Below are 13,117 nucleotides of genomic sequence, written 5' to 3' on the forward strand. Positions count from 1 at the left end.
TACAACAAGCAAGATTCACATGATATTCTCCAAACACTCCACAGGGCCGACATCCCAGTTATTCGCAAGAGGAAGCGACGCAGGTACAGAGGACGAAGAGCCGGATGCCTGGTCAGGACCCGGAGAAGGCGACTGGGAAAGCTACCGTTACCATCAATATTACTCGCCAACGTGCAATCATTGGACAATAAATTAGACGAGGTACGATCACGAATATCCTATCAACGGGGGGGTCTGTGCATATTTGTAAACAACAGCTGGTGCACGAAATAAGGATGTATCTAGATTTTGCTCGCCTGAAGTATTGTGATAAATTTCAGGCCACACTACTTGCCTAGAGAGTTCTCAGCTATACGTATCGTGGCTGTTTATTTACCACTACAAACAGATGCTGCTACTAAGACCGCACTCAGTCAGCTGTATAAGGAAGTCACTTGGCTCTGTCATAACCTCACATGGTCTCTCCTATCATTGCTATGCAGACGACACACAATTAATCTTCTCCTTTCCCCCTTCTGATGACCAGGTGGCGAATCGCATCTCTGCATGTCTGGCAGACATATCAGTGTGGATGACGGATCACCACCTCAAGCTGAACCTCGGCAAGACGGAGCTGCTCTTCCTCCCGGGGAAGGACTGCCCGTTCCATGATCTCGCCATCACGGTTGACAACTCCACTGTGTCCTCCTCCCAGAGCGCTAAGAACCTTGGCGTGATCCTGGACAACACCCTGTCGTTCTCAACCAACATCAAGGCGGTGGCCCGTTCCTGTAGGTTCATGCTCTACAACATCCGCAGAGTACGACCCTGCCTCACACAGGAAGCGGCGCAGGTCCTAATCCAGGCACTTGTCATCTCCCGTCTGGATTACTGCAATTCGCTGTTGGCTGGGCTCCCTACCTGTGCCATTAAACCACTTCAACTCATCCAGAACGCCGCAGCCCGTCTGGTGTTCAACCTTCCCAAGTTCTCTCACGTCACCCCGCTCCTCCGTACTCTCCACTGGCTTCCAGTTGAAGCTCGCATCCGCTACAAGACCATGGTGCTTGCCTACGGAGCTGTGAGGGGAACGGCACCTCAGTACCTCCAGGCTCTGATCAGGCCCTACACCCAAACAAGGGCACTGCGTTCATCCACCTCTGGCCTGCTCGCCTCCCTACCACTGAGGAAGTACAGCTCCCGCTCAGCCCAGTCAAAACTGTTCGCTGCTCTGGCCCCCCCAATGGTGGAACAAACTCCCTCACGACCCCAGGACAGCGGAGTCAATCACCACCTTCCGGAGACACCTGAAACCCCACCTCTTTAAGGAATACCTAGGATAGGATAAGTAATCCCTCTCACCCCCCCCCCTGTAAGATTTAGATGAACTATTGTAAAGTGACTGTTCCACTCGATGTCATAAGGTGAATGCACCAATTTGTAAGTCGCTCTGGATAAGAGCGTCTGCTAAATGACTTAAATGTAATGTAAATGTAAGGAAATAAGCAAACAGGAAACCACTCACCCAGAGGCGACGCTCCTAGTGGCCGGATACTTTAATGCAAGGAAACTTAAATCAGTTCTACCAAAACTATCAACATGTTAAATGTGCAACCAGAGGGGGAAAAAAAATCTAGATCACCTGTACTCCACACACAGAGATGCGTACAAAGCTCTCCCTCGCCCTCCATTTGGTAAATCCGACCACAACTCTATCCTCCTGTTTCCTGCTTACAAGCAAAAATTAAAGCAGGAAGCACAAGTGACTCGGTCTATAAAAAAGTGGTCAGATGAAGCAGATGCTAAACGACAGGACTGTTTTGTTAGCACAGACTGGAACATGTTCCGGGAGTCTTCCGATGACAATGAGGAATACACCACATCAGTCACTAGCTTTATCAATAAGTGCATCGAGGATGTCGTCCCCACAGTGACTGTACGTACATACCCCAACCAGAAGCCATGGATTACAGGCAACATCTGCACTGAGCTAAAGGGTAGAGCAGCCGCTTTCAAGGTGCTTACAAGAAATCCCGCTATGCCATTTGACGAACCATCAAACAGGCAAAGCGACAATACAGGGCTAAGATTGAATCATACTACAACAGCTGCAACGCTCGTCGGATGTGGCAGGGCTTGCAAACTATTACAGACTACAAAGGGAAGAACAGCCGTCAACTGACCAGTGACACGAGCCTACCAGACGAGCTAAATCACTTCTATGCTCGCTTCAAGGCAAGCAACACTGAGGCATGCATGAGAGCATCAGCTGTTCCGGATGACTCTCCGTGCCGACGTGAGTAAGACCTTTAAACAGGTCAACATACACAAGGCTGCGGGGCCAGACGGATTACCAGGATGTGTGCTCCGGGCATGTGCTGACCAACTGGCAGGTGTCTTCACTAACATTTTCAACATGTCCCTGATTGAGTCTGTAATAACAACATGTTTCAAGCCGACCACCATAGTCCCTGTCCCCAAGAACACAAAGGCAACCTGCCTAAATGACTACAGACCCGTAGCACTCACGTCTGTAGCCATGAAGTGCTTTGAAAGGCTGGTAATGGCTCACATCAACACCATCAACACCATTATCCCAGAAACCCTAGACCCACTCCAATTTGCATACCACCCAAACAGATCCACAGATGATGCAATCTCGATTGCACTCCACACTGCCCTTTCCCACCTGGACAAAAGGAACACCTATGTGAGAATGCTATTCATTGACTACAGCTCAGCATTCAACACCTTAGTACCCTCAAAGCTCATCACTAAGCTAAGGAACCTAGGGTTAAACACCTCCCTCTGCAATTGGATCCTGGACTTCCTGATGGGCCGCCCCTAGGTGGTGAGGGTAGGTAGCAACACATCTGCCACACTGATCCTCAACACTGGAACTCCCCAGGGGTGCGTTCTCAGTCCCTTCCTGTACTCCCTGTTCACCCACGACTGCATGGCTAGGCACGACTCCAACACCATCATTAAGTTTGCAGACGACACCAGGCCTGATCACTGACAACGACGAGACAGCCTATAGGGAGGAGGTCAGAGACCTGGCCAGGTGGTGCCAGAATAACAACCTTTCCCTCAACGTAACCAAATTAAGGAGATGATTGTGGACTACAGGAAAAGGAGCACAGAGCACGCAACCATTCTCATCGACAGGGCTGTAGTGGAGCAGGTTGAGAGCTTCAAGTTCCTTGGTGTCCACATCAACAACAAACTAGAATGGTCCAAACACTCCAAGACAGTCGTGAAGAGTTCCCGATCCTTTCCCTGGATTAGAGTCCCTATTTATTCCTTTGGCACGACAAAGCCTATTCCCCCTCAGGAAACTAAAAAGATTTGGCATGGGTCCTGAGATCCTCAAAAGGTTCTACAGCTGCAACATCGAGAGCATCCTGACCGGTTGCATCTGTCATGCAGGTGAAAGAGGACCCAAAAGCGACTTAACAGAAACAGAGTTTATTTAAGTCCAAACAGGGAATAACAGAAATCCTCTAGACTTGTAGAGGGGAAATAACTGGAGAAGCGGCCACAGACTGCAGGTCGCTTTTGGGTAGGCGCAGGCCGTAGTCGACAGAGACACCTGCTCACACGCAGCATCTGATGAAGGCAAAAAACACGACAGGACAGGGCGATACACAATCACAGCAAAAACACGACAGGACAGGGCGAAACGCAATCACAGCATGGTGAATACAATACAAGGAACCGACGGGACAGGAACGGAACACAAAGGAATAAATAGGGACTCTAATCAGGGAAAGGATCGGGAACAGGTGTGGGAAGACTAAATGATGATTAGGGGAATAGGAACAGCTGGGAGCAGGAACGGAACGATAGAGAGAAGAGAGAGCGAGAGAGTGAGAGAGGGAGGGGAGAGAGAGGGGATAGAACCAAATAAGACCAGCAGAGGGAAACGAATAGAATGGGGAGCACAGGGACAAGACATGATAATAAATGACAAACATGACAGTACCCCCTTGCTCACCGGCGCCTCCTGGCGCTCTCGAGGAGGAACACTGACGGCAACGGAGGAAATCATAGATCAAACGGTCCAGCACGTCCCGAGAAAGAACCCAACTCCTCTCTCAGGACCGTAACGAAAAACGATGAAAAGGGAAACTAGGGTACTACTCTAAAAAAAAAAATGAGAACTAGGGACAGACTGAGACACAGCAAGGGCAGGAACAAGAACAGGAGAGATGCGATGGCAGGGAACAGACTGAGACCCCGCAAGACCAGGAGCAGAAGCAGAAAAAAATTACCAGACTTCTTCTGCGCGCAGTCTGAACACGCAGCCACGAAACGGCGCGTGTCACGCTCCTGAGTCGGCCACCAAAAGCGCTGGCGAATAGACGCAAGAGTGCCTCGAACACCGGGATGACCAGCTAACTTGGCAGAGTGAGCCCACTGAAGAACAGCCAGACGAGTGGAAACAGGAACGAAAAGGAGGTTACTAGGACAAGCGCGCGTGCGACGCAGTGTGCGTGAGTGCTTGCTTAACCTGTCTTTCAATTCCCCTGACTGTCAACCCGACAACACGCCCATAAGGAAGAATCCCCTCGAGATCAGTAGAAGCCACAGAAGAACTAAACAGACGGGATAAGGCATCAGGCTTGGTGTTCTTGCTACCCGGACGGTAAGAAATCACAAACTCGAAACGAGCGAAAAACAACGCCCAACGAGCTTGACGGGCATTAAGTCGTTTGGCAGAACGGATGTACTCAAGGTTCTTATGGTCTGTCCAAACGACAAAAGGAACGGTCGCCCCTCCAACCACTGTCGCCATTCGCCTAGGGCTAAGCGGATGGCGAGCAGTTCACGGTTACCCACATCATAGTTGCGCTCAGATGGCGACAGGCGATGAGAAAAATAAGCGCAAGGATGAACCTTATCACAGACTGGAAGCGCTGGGATAGAATGGCTCCCACGCCTACCTCTGAAGCGTCAACCTCGACAATGAATTGTCTAGTGACGTCAGGAGTAACGAGGATAGGAGCGGACGTAAAACGTTCTTTTAGAAGATCAAAAGCTCCCTGGGCGGAACCGGACCACTTAAAACACGTCTTGACAGAAGTAAGAGCTGTGAGAGGGGCAGCAACTTGACCGAAATTACGAATGAAACGCCGATAGAAATTAGCGAAACCTAAAAAGCGCTGCAACTCGACACGTGACCTTGGAACGGGCCAATCACTGACAGCTTGGACCTTAGCGGAATCCATCTGAATGCCTTCAGCGGAAATAACGGAACCGAGAAAAGTAACGGAGGAGACATGAAAAGAGCACTTCTCAGCCTTTACGTAGAGACAATTCTCTAAAAGGCGCTGTAGAACACGTCGAACGTGCTGAACATGAATCTCGAGGACGGAGAAAAAATCAGGATATCGTCAAGATAGACAAAAACAAAAATGTTCAGCATGTCTCTCAGAACATCATTAACTAATGCCTGAAAAACAGCTGGCGCATTGGCGAGACCGAACGGCAGAACCCGGTACTCAAAATGCCCTAACGGAGTGTTAAACGCCGTTTTCCACTCGTCCCCCTCTCTGATGCGCACGAGATGGTAAGCGTTACGAAGGTCCAACTTAGTAAAGCACCTGGCTCCCTGCAGAATCTCGAAGGCTGATGACATAAGGGGAAGCGGATAACGATTCTTAACCGTTATGTCATTCAGCCTCGATAATCTGCACGCAGGGGCGCAGAGTACCGTCCTTCTTCTTAACAAAAAGAACCCCGCCCCGGCCGGAGAGGAAGAAGGCACTACGGTGCCGGCGTCAAGAGACACAGACAAATAATCCTCGAGAGCCTTACGTTCGGGAGCCGACAGAGAGTATAGTCTACCTCGAGGAGGAGTGGTCCCCGGAAGGAGATCAATACTACAATCATACGACCGGTGAGGAGGAAGGGAGTTGGCTCTACCGACTGAAGACCGTGCGCAGATCATGATATTCCTCCGGCACTCCTGTCAAATCGCCAGGTTCCTCCTGGGAAGTAGGGACAGAAGAAACGGGAGGGATGGCAGACATTAAACACTTCACATGACAAGAAACGTTCCAGGATAGGATAGAATTACTAGACCAATTAATAGAAGGATTATGACATACTAGCCAGGGATGACCCAAAACAACAGGTGTAAACGGTGAACGGAAAATCAAAAAAGAAATAGTCTCACTGTGGTTACCAGATACTGTGAGGGTTAAAGGTAGTGTCTCAAATCTGATACTGGGAAGATGACTACCATCTAAGGCAAACATGGGCGTAGGCTTGTCTAACGGTCTGAAAGGAATGTTATGTTTCCGAACCCATGCTTCGTCCATGAAACAACCCTCAGCCCCAGAGTCAATCAAGGCACTGCATGTAGCCATCTGAACCGGTCCAGCGTAGATGGACCGACATAGTAGTACAAGATCTAGATGAAGAGACCAGAGTAGTAGCGCTCACCAGTAGCCCTCCGCTTACTGATGGGCTTGGCCTCTTACTGGACATGAATTAACAAAATGTCCAGCAACTCCGCAATAGAGGCACAGGCGGTTGGTGATCCTCCGTTCCCTCTCCTTAGTCGAGATGCGAATCCCTCCCAGCTGCATGGGCTCAGTCTCAAAGCCAGAGGAGGGAGATGGTTGCGATGCGGAGCAGGGAAACACCGTTGATGCGAGCTCTCTTCCACGAGCCCGGTGACGAAGATCTACCCGTCGTTCTATGCGGATGGCGAGAGCAATCAAAGAGTCCACATCTGAAGGAACCTCCCGGGAGAGAATCTCATCCTTAACCACTGCGTGGAGTCCTCCAGAAAACGAGCGAGCAGCGCCGGCTCGTTCCACTCACTAGAGGCAGCAAGAGTGCGAAACTCAATAGAATAATCCGTTATGGACCGTTCACCTTGGCATAAGGAAGCCAGGGCCCTAGAAGCCTCCCTACCAAAAACTGAACGGTCAAAAACCCGAATCATCTCCTCTTTAAAGTTCTGGAACTTGTTAGAGCAATCAGCCCTTGCCTCCCAGATAGCTGTGCCCCATTCTTGAGCCCGGCCAGTAAGGAGTGAAATGACGTAAGCAACCCGAGCTCTTCTCTAGAGTATGTGTTGGGTTGGAGAGAGAACACAATCTCACACTGCGTGAGAAAGGAGCGGCACTCAGTGGGCTGCCCGGAGTAGCAAGGTGGGTTATTAACCCTAGGTTCTGGAGGCTCGGCAGGCCAGGAAGTAACAGGTGGCACGAGACGTAGACTCTGGAACTGTCCAGAGAGGTCGGAAACCTGAGCGGCCAGGTTCTCCACGGCATGGCGAGCAGCAGACAATTCCTGCTCGTGTCTGCCGAGCATGGCTCCTTGGATCTCGACGGCAGTGTAACGAGCGTCTGAAGTCGCTGGGTCCATTACTTGGTCGGTTCCTTCTGTCATGCAGGTGAAAGAGGACCCAAAAGCGACTTAACAGAAACAGAGTTTATTTAAGTCCAAACAGGGAATAACAGAAATCCTCTAGACTTGTAGAGGGAAATAACTGGAGAAGCGGCCACAGACTGCAGGTCGCCTTGGGTAGGCGCAGGCCGTAGTCGACAGAGACACCTGCTCACACGCAGCATCTGATGAAGGCAAAAAACACGACAGGACAGGGCGATACACAATCACAGCAAAAACACGACAGGACAGGGCGAAACGCAATCACAGCATGGTGAATACAATACAAGGAACCGACGGGACAGGAACGGAACACAAAGGAATAAATAGGGACTCTAATCAGGGGAAAGGATCGGGAACAGGTGTGGGAAGACTAAATGATGATTAGGGGAATAGGAACAGCTGGGAGCAGGAACGGAACGATAGAGAGAAGAGAGAGCGAGAGAGTGAGAGAGGGAGGGGGAGAGAGAGGGATAGAACCAAATAAGACCAGCAGAGGGAAACGAATAGAATGGGGAGCACAGGGACAAGACATGATAATAAATGACAAACATGACAGCATCACTGCCTGGCACGGCAATTGCTCGGCCTCCGACCGCAAGGCACTTCAGAGGGTAGTGCGTACTGCCCAGTACATCACTGGGGCAAAGCTGCCTACCATCCAGGTCCTCTACACTAGGCGGTGTCAGAGGAAGGCCCTAAAAATTTTCAAAGACCCCAGCCACCCCAGTCATAGAATGTTCTCTCTACTACCGCATGGCAAGCGGTACCGGAGTGTGAAGTCTAGGACAAAAAGGCTTCTCAACAGTTTTTACCCCCAAGCCATAAGATTCCTGAACAGGTAACCAAATAGCTACCTGGACTATTTGCATTGTGTGTCCCGCCACCCAACCACTCTTTTTCGCTGCTGCTGCTCTCTGTTTATCTTATATTCATAGTCACTTTAACTATACATTCATGTACATACTACCTAAATTGGCCCGACCAACCAGTGCTCCCACACATTGGCTAACTGGGCTATCTGCATTGTGTCCCACCACCCGCCAACCCCTCTTTTTATGCTACTGCTACTCTGTTTATCATATATGCATAGTTATGTACATGTACCTACATGTACATACTACCTCAATAAGCCTGACTAACCAGTGTCTGTATATAGCCTTGCTACTATTATTTTCAAGTGTCTTTTTACTGTTGTTTTATTTCTTTACTTACCTACACAAACACACACACACATACCTTTTTTTTCGCACTATTGGTTAGAGCCTTCAAGTAAGCATTTCACAGTAAGGTCTACACCTGCTGTATTAGGCTCACGTGACAAATAGACTTTGATTTGATAAATATACATACACACAGATACACCACATTTATAAATATACATACACACAGATACACACACACACATTTATAAATATACAGGTGAAGTCGGAAGATTACATACTCTTAGGTTGGAGTCATTAAAACTCATTTTCAACCACTCCACAAATGTCGTGTTAACAAACTATAGTTTTGGCAAGTCGGTTAGGACATCTACTTTGTGCATGACACAAGTCATTTTTCCAACAATTGTTTACAGACAGATTATTTAACTTATCCACTGTATCACAATTCCAGTGGGTCAGAAGTTTACATCCACTAAGTTGACTGTGCCTTTGGACAGCTTGGAAAATTCCAGAAAATTATGTCATGACTTTAGAAGCTTCTGATAGTCTAATTGACATCATTTGAGTCAATTGGAGGTGTACCTGTGGATGTATTTCAAGGCCTACCTTCAAGCTCAGTGCCTCTTTGCTTGACATCACGAGAAAATCAAAAGAAATCAGCCAAGACCTCAGAAAAAAATTGTATACCTCCACAAGTCTGGTTCATCCTTGGGAGCAATTTCCAAACGCCTGAAGGTACCACGTTCATCTGTACAAACAATAGTACGCAAGTATAAACACCATGTGACCACGTAGCCGTCATACCACTCAGGAAGGAGACGCGTTCTGTCTCCTAGAGATGAGTGTACTTTGGCGCGAAAAGTGCAATTCAATCACAGAACAACAGCAAAGGACCTTGTGAAGATGCTGGAGGAAACAGGTACAAAAGTATTTATATCCACAGTAAAACGAGTCCTATATCGGCATAACCTGAAGGTCCGCTCAGCAAGCAAGAAGCCACTACTCCAAAACTGCCATAAAAAAAGCCAGACTACGGTTTGCAACTGCACAAGGGGACAAAGATGGTACTTTTGGAGAAATGTCCTCTGGTGTGATGAAACAAAAATAGAACTGTTTGGCCATAACGACCATTGTTATGTTTGGAGGAGAAAGGGGGACGCTTGCAAGCCGAAGAACATCATCCCAACGGTGAAGCATTGGGGTGCCAGCATCATGTTGTGGGGGTGCTTTGCTGCATGAGGGACTGGTGCACTTCACAAAATAGATGGCTTCATGAGGAAGGAAAATGATGTGGATATATTGAAGCAACATCTCAATACATCAGTCAGGAAGTTAAAGCTTGGTCGCAAATGGGTCTTCCAAATGGACATTGACCCCGAACATACTTCTAAAGTTGTGGCAAATGGCTTAAGGACAACAAAGTCAAGGTTTTGCAGTGGCCATCACAAAGCCCTGACCTCAATCCTATAGAAAATGTGTGGGCAAAACTGAAAATAGAGTGTGCGAGCAAGGAGGCCTATAAATCTGACTCAGTTACACCAGCTCTGTCAGGAGGAATGGGCCAAAATTCACCCAACTTATTTTGGGAAGCTTGTGAATGGCTACCCAAAGTGTTTGACCCAAGTTAAACCATTTAAAGGCAATGCTACCAAATACTAATTGAGCGTATGTAAACTTCTTACCCACTGGGAATGTGATGAAAGAAATAAAAGCTGAAATAAATCATTCTCTCTACTATTATTCTGACATTTCACATTCTTAAAATAAAGTGGTGATCCTAACTGACCTAAGAAAGGGACTTTTTACTGGGATTAAATGTCAGGAATTGTGAAAACTGAGTTTAAATGTATTTGTCTAAGGTGTATGTAAACTTCCGACTTCAACTGTACATGTACACAGACACACACATTTATAAATATACATACTGTCAGGCCCTGACCTTAGATATCTCTGTTTTCTATATACACTGCTCAAAAAAATTAACGGAACACTAAAATAACACATCCTAGATCTGAATGAATGAAATATTCTTATTAAATACTTTTTCTTTACATAGTTGAATGTGCTGACAACAAAATCACACAAAAATTATCAATGGAAATCAAATTTATCAACCCATGGAGGTCTGGATTTGGAGTCACACTCAAAATTAATGTGGAAAACCACACTACAGGCTGATCCAACTTTGATGTAATGTCCTTAAAACAAGTCAAAATTAGGCTCAGTAGTGTGTGTGGCCTCCACGTGCCTGTATGACCTCCCTACAATGCCTGGGCATGTTCCTGATGAGGTGGCGGATGGTCTCCTGAGGGATCTCCTCCCAGGCCTGGACTAAAGCATCCGCCAACTCCTGGACAGTCTGTTGGTGGATGGAGCGAGACATGATGCCCCAGATGTGCTCAATTGGATTCAGGTCTGGGGGAACGGGCGGGCCAGTCCATAGCATCAATGCCTTCCTCTTGCAGGAACTGCTGACACACTCCAGCCACATGAACCCAGGGCCAACCGCACCAGCATATCTCATCTCGGTACCTAATGACAGTCAGGCTACCTCTGTCGAGCACATGGATGGCTGTGCGGCCCCCCCAGAGAAATGCCACCCCACACCATGATTGACCCACCGCCAAACTGGTCATGCTGGAGAATGTTGCAGGCAGCAGAACGTTCTCCACGGTGCCTCCAGACTCTGTCACATGTGCTCAGTGTGAACCTGTTTTCATCTGTGAAGAGCACAGGGCGCCAGTGGCAAATTTGCCAATCTTGGTGTTCTCTGGCAAATGCCAAACGTCCTGCACGGTGTTGGCCCTCATACCACCCTCATGGAGTCTGTTTCTGACCGTTTGAGCAGACACATGCACATTTGTGGCCTGCTGGAGTTCTTTTTGCACGGCTCTGGCAGTGCTCCTCCTACTCCTCCTTGCACAAAGGCGGAGGTAGTGGTTCTTCTGCTGGGTTGTTGCCCTCCTACGGCCTCCTCTGCGTCTTCTGATGTACTGGCCTGTCTCCTGGTAGTGAATCCATGCTCTGGACACTACACTGACAGACACAGCAAACCTTCTTGCCACAGCTCGCATTGATGTGCCATCCTGGATGAGCTGCACTACCTGAGCCACTTGTGTGGGTTGTAGACTCCGTCTCAGTCTACCACTAGAGTGAAAGCACCGCCAGCATTCAAAAGTGACCAAAACATCAGCCAGGAAGCATAATAACTGAGAAGTGGTCTGTGGTCACCACCTGCAGAATTGGGGGTGTCTTGATAATTGCCTATAATTTCCACCTGTTGTCTATTCCATTTGCACAGCAGCATGTGAAATGTATTGTCAATCAGTGTTGCTTCCTAAGTGGACAGTTTAATTTCACAGAAGTGTGATTGACTTGGAGTTACATTGTGTTGTTTAAGTGTTCCCTTTATTTTTTTGAGCAGTGTATTTTGGTTAGGTCAAGGTGTGACTAGGGTGGGTACTCTAGTTTTTTGTATGTCTCGGGTTTTTGTATGTCTAGGGTTTTTGTAGGTCTAGGGTTTTTTGTATAGCTATGTTGGCCTGATATGGTTCCCAATCAGAGACAGCTGTTTATCGTTGTCTCTGATTGGGGATCATATTTAGGCAGGCCTTTTTCCCACTTTCTGGTGTGGGATCTTGTCTATGTGTAGTTGCCTGTCAGCAATATTTTGTATAGCTTCACGGTTTGTTTGTTCGGTGTTCATTCTTTTAATAAAGAGACATTCTTTTAATAAAGAGAATGTACACATACCACGCTGCGCCTTGGTCTCCTTCATACAACGAACGTGACACATACACACACACATTTCTAAATATACATACACACAGATGAAGTAGATTTGTCATCAGCTTCAAAGTGCGATTGTGTGCGAGTCAACAAATTATAGTCGTGTGCGTGCATGCGTGTGCTCATGTGTACACGTTTGTGTGTACCTGTGAGGTAGGTGTTGTGTGAGGAGTTGATGAAGTAGTGAGACAGAGGGAAGGTCATGTCTTCAGACTGGTCTAACTTCTCAGGTGGAATCACACCATTCTCATCAGACACCAGGTATCTGCTGAACCCCTCCAATGTGATCAGCCCTACAGGACACACACACAAACAACGGAGGGTTATACACACTCACACAATCATACACACACTCAAGTTTACACCCAGGCACAAATGCATGCACACAAAACACACACACCTTGTTTAAGCAGGCTCTGGATGAGTTCATATTTCTCCATCAGGGTCTGTGTCTGAGAGGGTCTGAGAGGAGGATACAGAATCTCATTCAGACGAGGATCTCTCTGCCTCTCGTTAATAAACTCTGTCATCTGATCCACAGACAGGTAAGCACCCTTAGCACCCCTGCAGAAAGAGAGAGCGAGAGAGAGTCAGGAATTAGTGACAGTACATACTGTTGAGAGAAGACAGCTGAGTTCTGGCTGATAGATGTGAGAAAAGGTCAGGGTTTAGAGTTGAGGCCAGGAGGTACTGATAGTACTTACTGCTGAGAGAAGATTGAGCTGAGTTCTGGCTGAGGACAGATGTGAGAAAAGGTCAGGGTTTAGAGTTGAGGCCAG

At 47.8% G+C, this 13,117-nt stretch overlaps 1 protein-coding gene across 2 annotated transcripts in view; it reads right to left on the minus strand.

The window, feature by feature from the left end:
- LOC124046548 (1-phosphatidylinositol 4,5-bisphosphate phosphodiesterase beta-1-like) overlaps nt 1–13,117 on the minus strand; it is a 48,879-nt gene that overhangs the window by 12,873 nt on the left and 22,889 nt on the right. For both annotated transcript variants that reach the window (XM_046367039.1, XM_046367040.1), the window contains exons 10-11: nt 12,739–12,902; nt 12,485–12,631 (exon numbers count right to left, since the gene is read on the minus strand). In XM_046367039.1, the coding sequence (XP_046222995.1) occupies nt 12,485–12,631; nt 12,739–12,902 (311 nt within the window). The remainder of the gene's footprint in view (nt 1–12,484; nt 12,632–12,738; nt 12,903–13,117) is intronic.

The sequence above is a fragment of the Oncorhynchus gorbuscha genome, linkage group LG10 (genome assembly GCF_021184085.1).
Source record: "Oncorhynchus gorbuscha isolate QuinsamMale2020 ecotype Even-year linkage group LG10, OgorEven_v1.0, whole genome shotgun sequence".
NCBI lineage: Eukaryota > Metazoa > Chordata > Actinopteri > Salmoniformes > Salmonidae > Oncorhynchus > Oncorhynchus gorbuscha.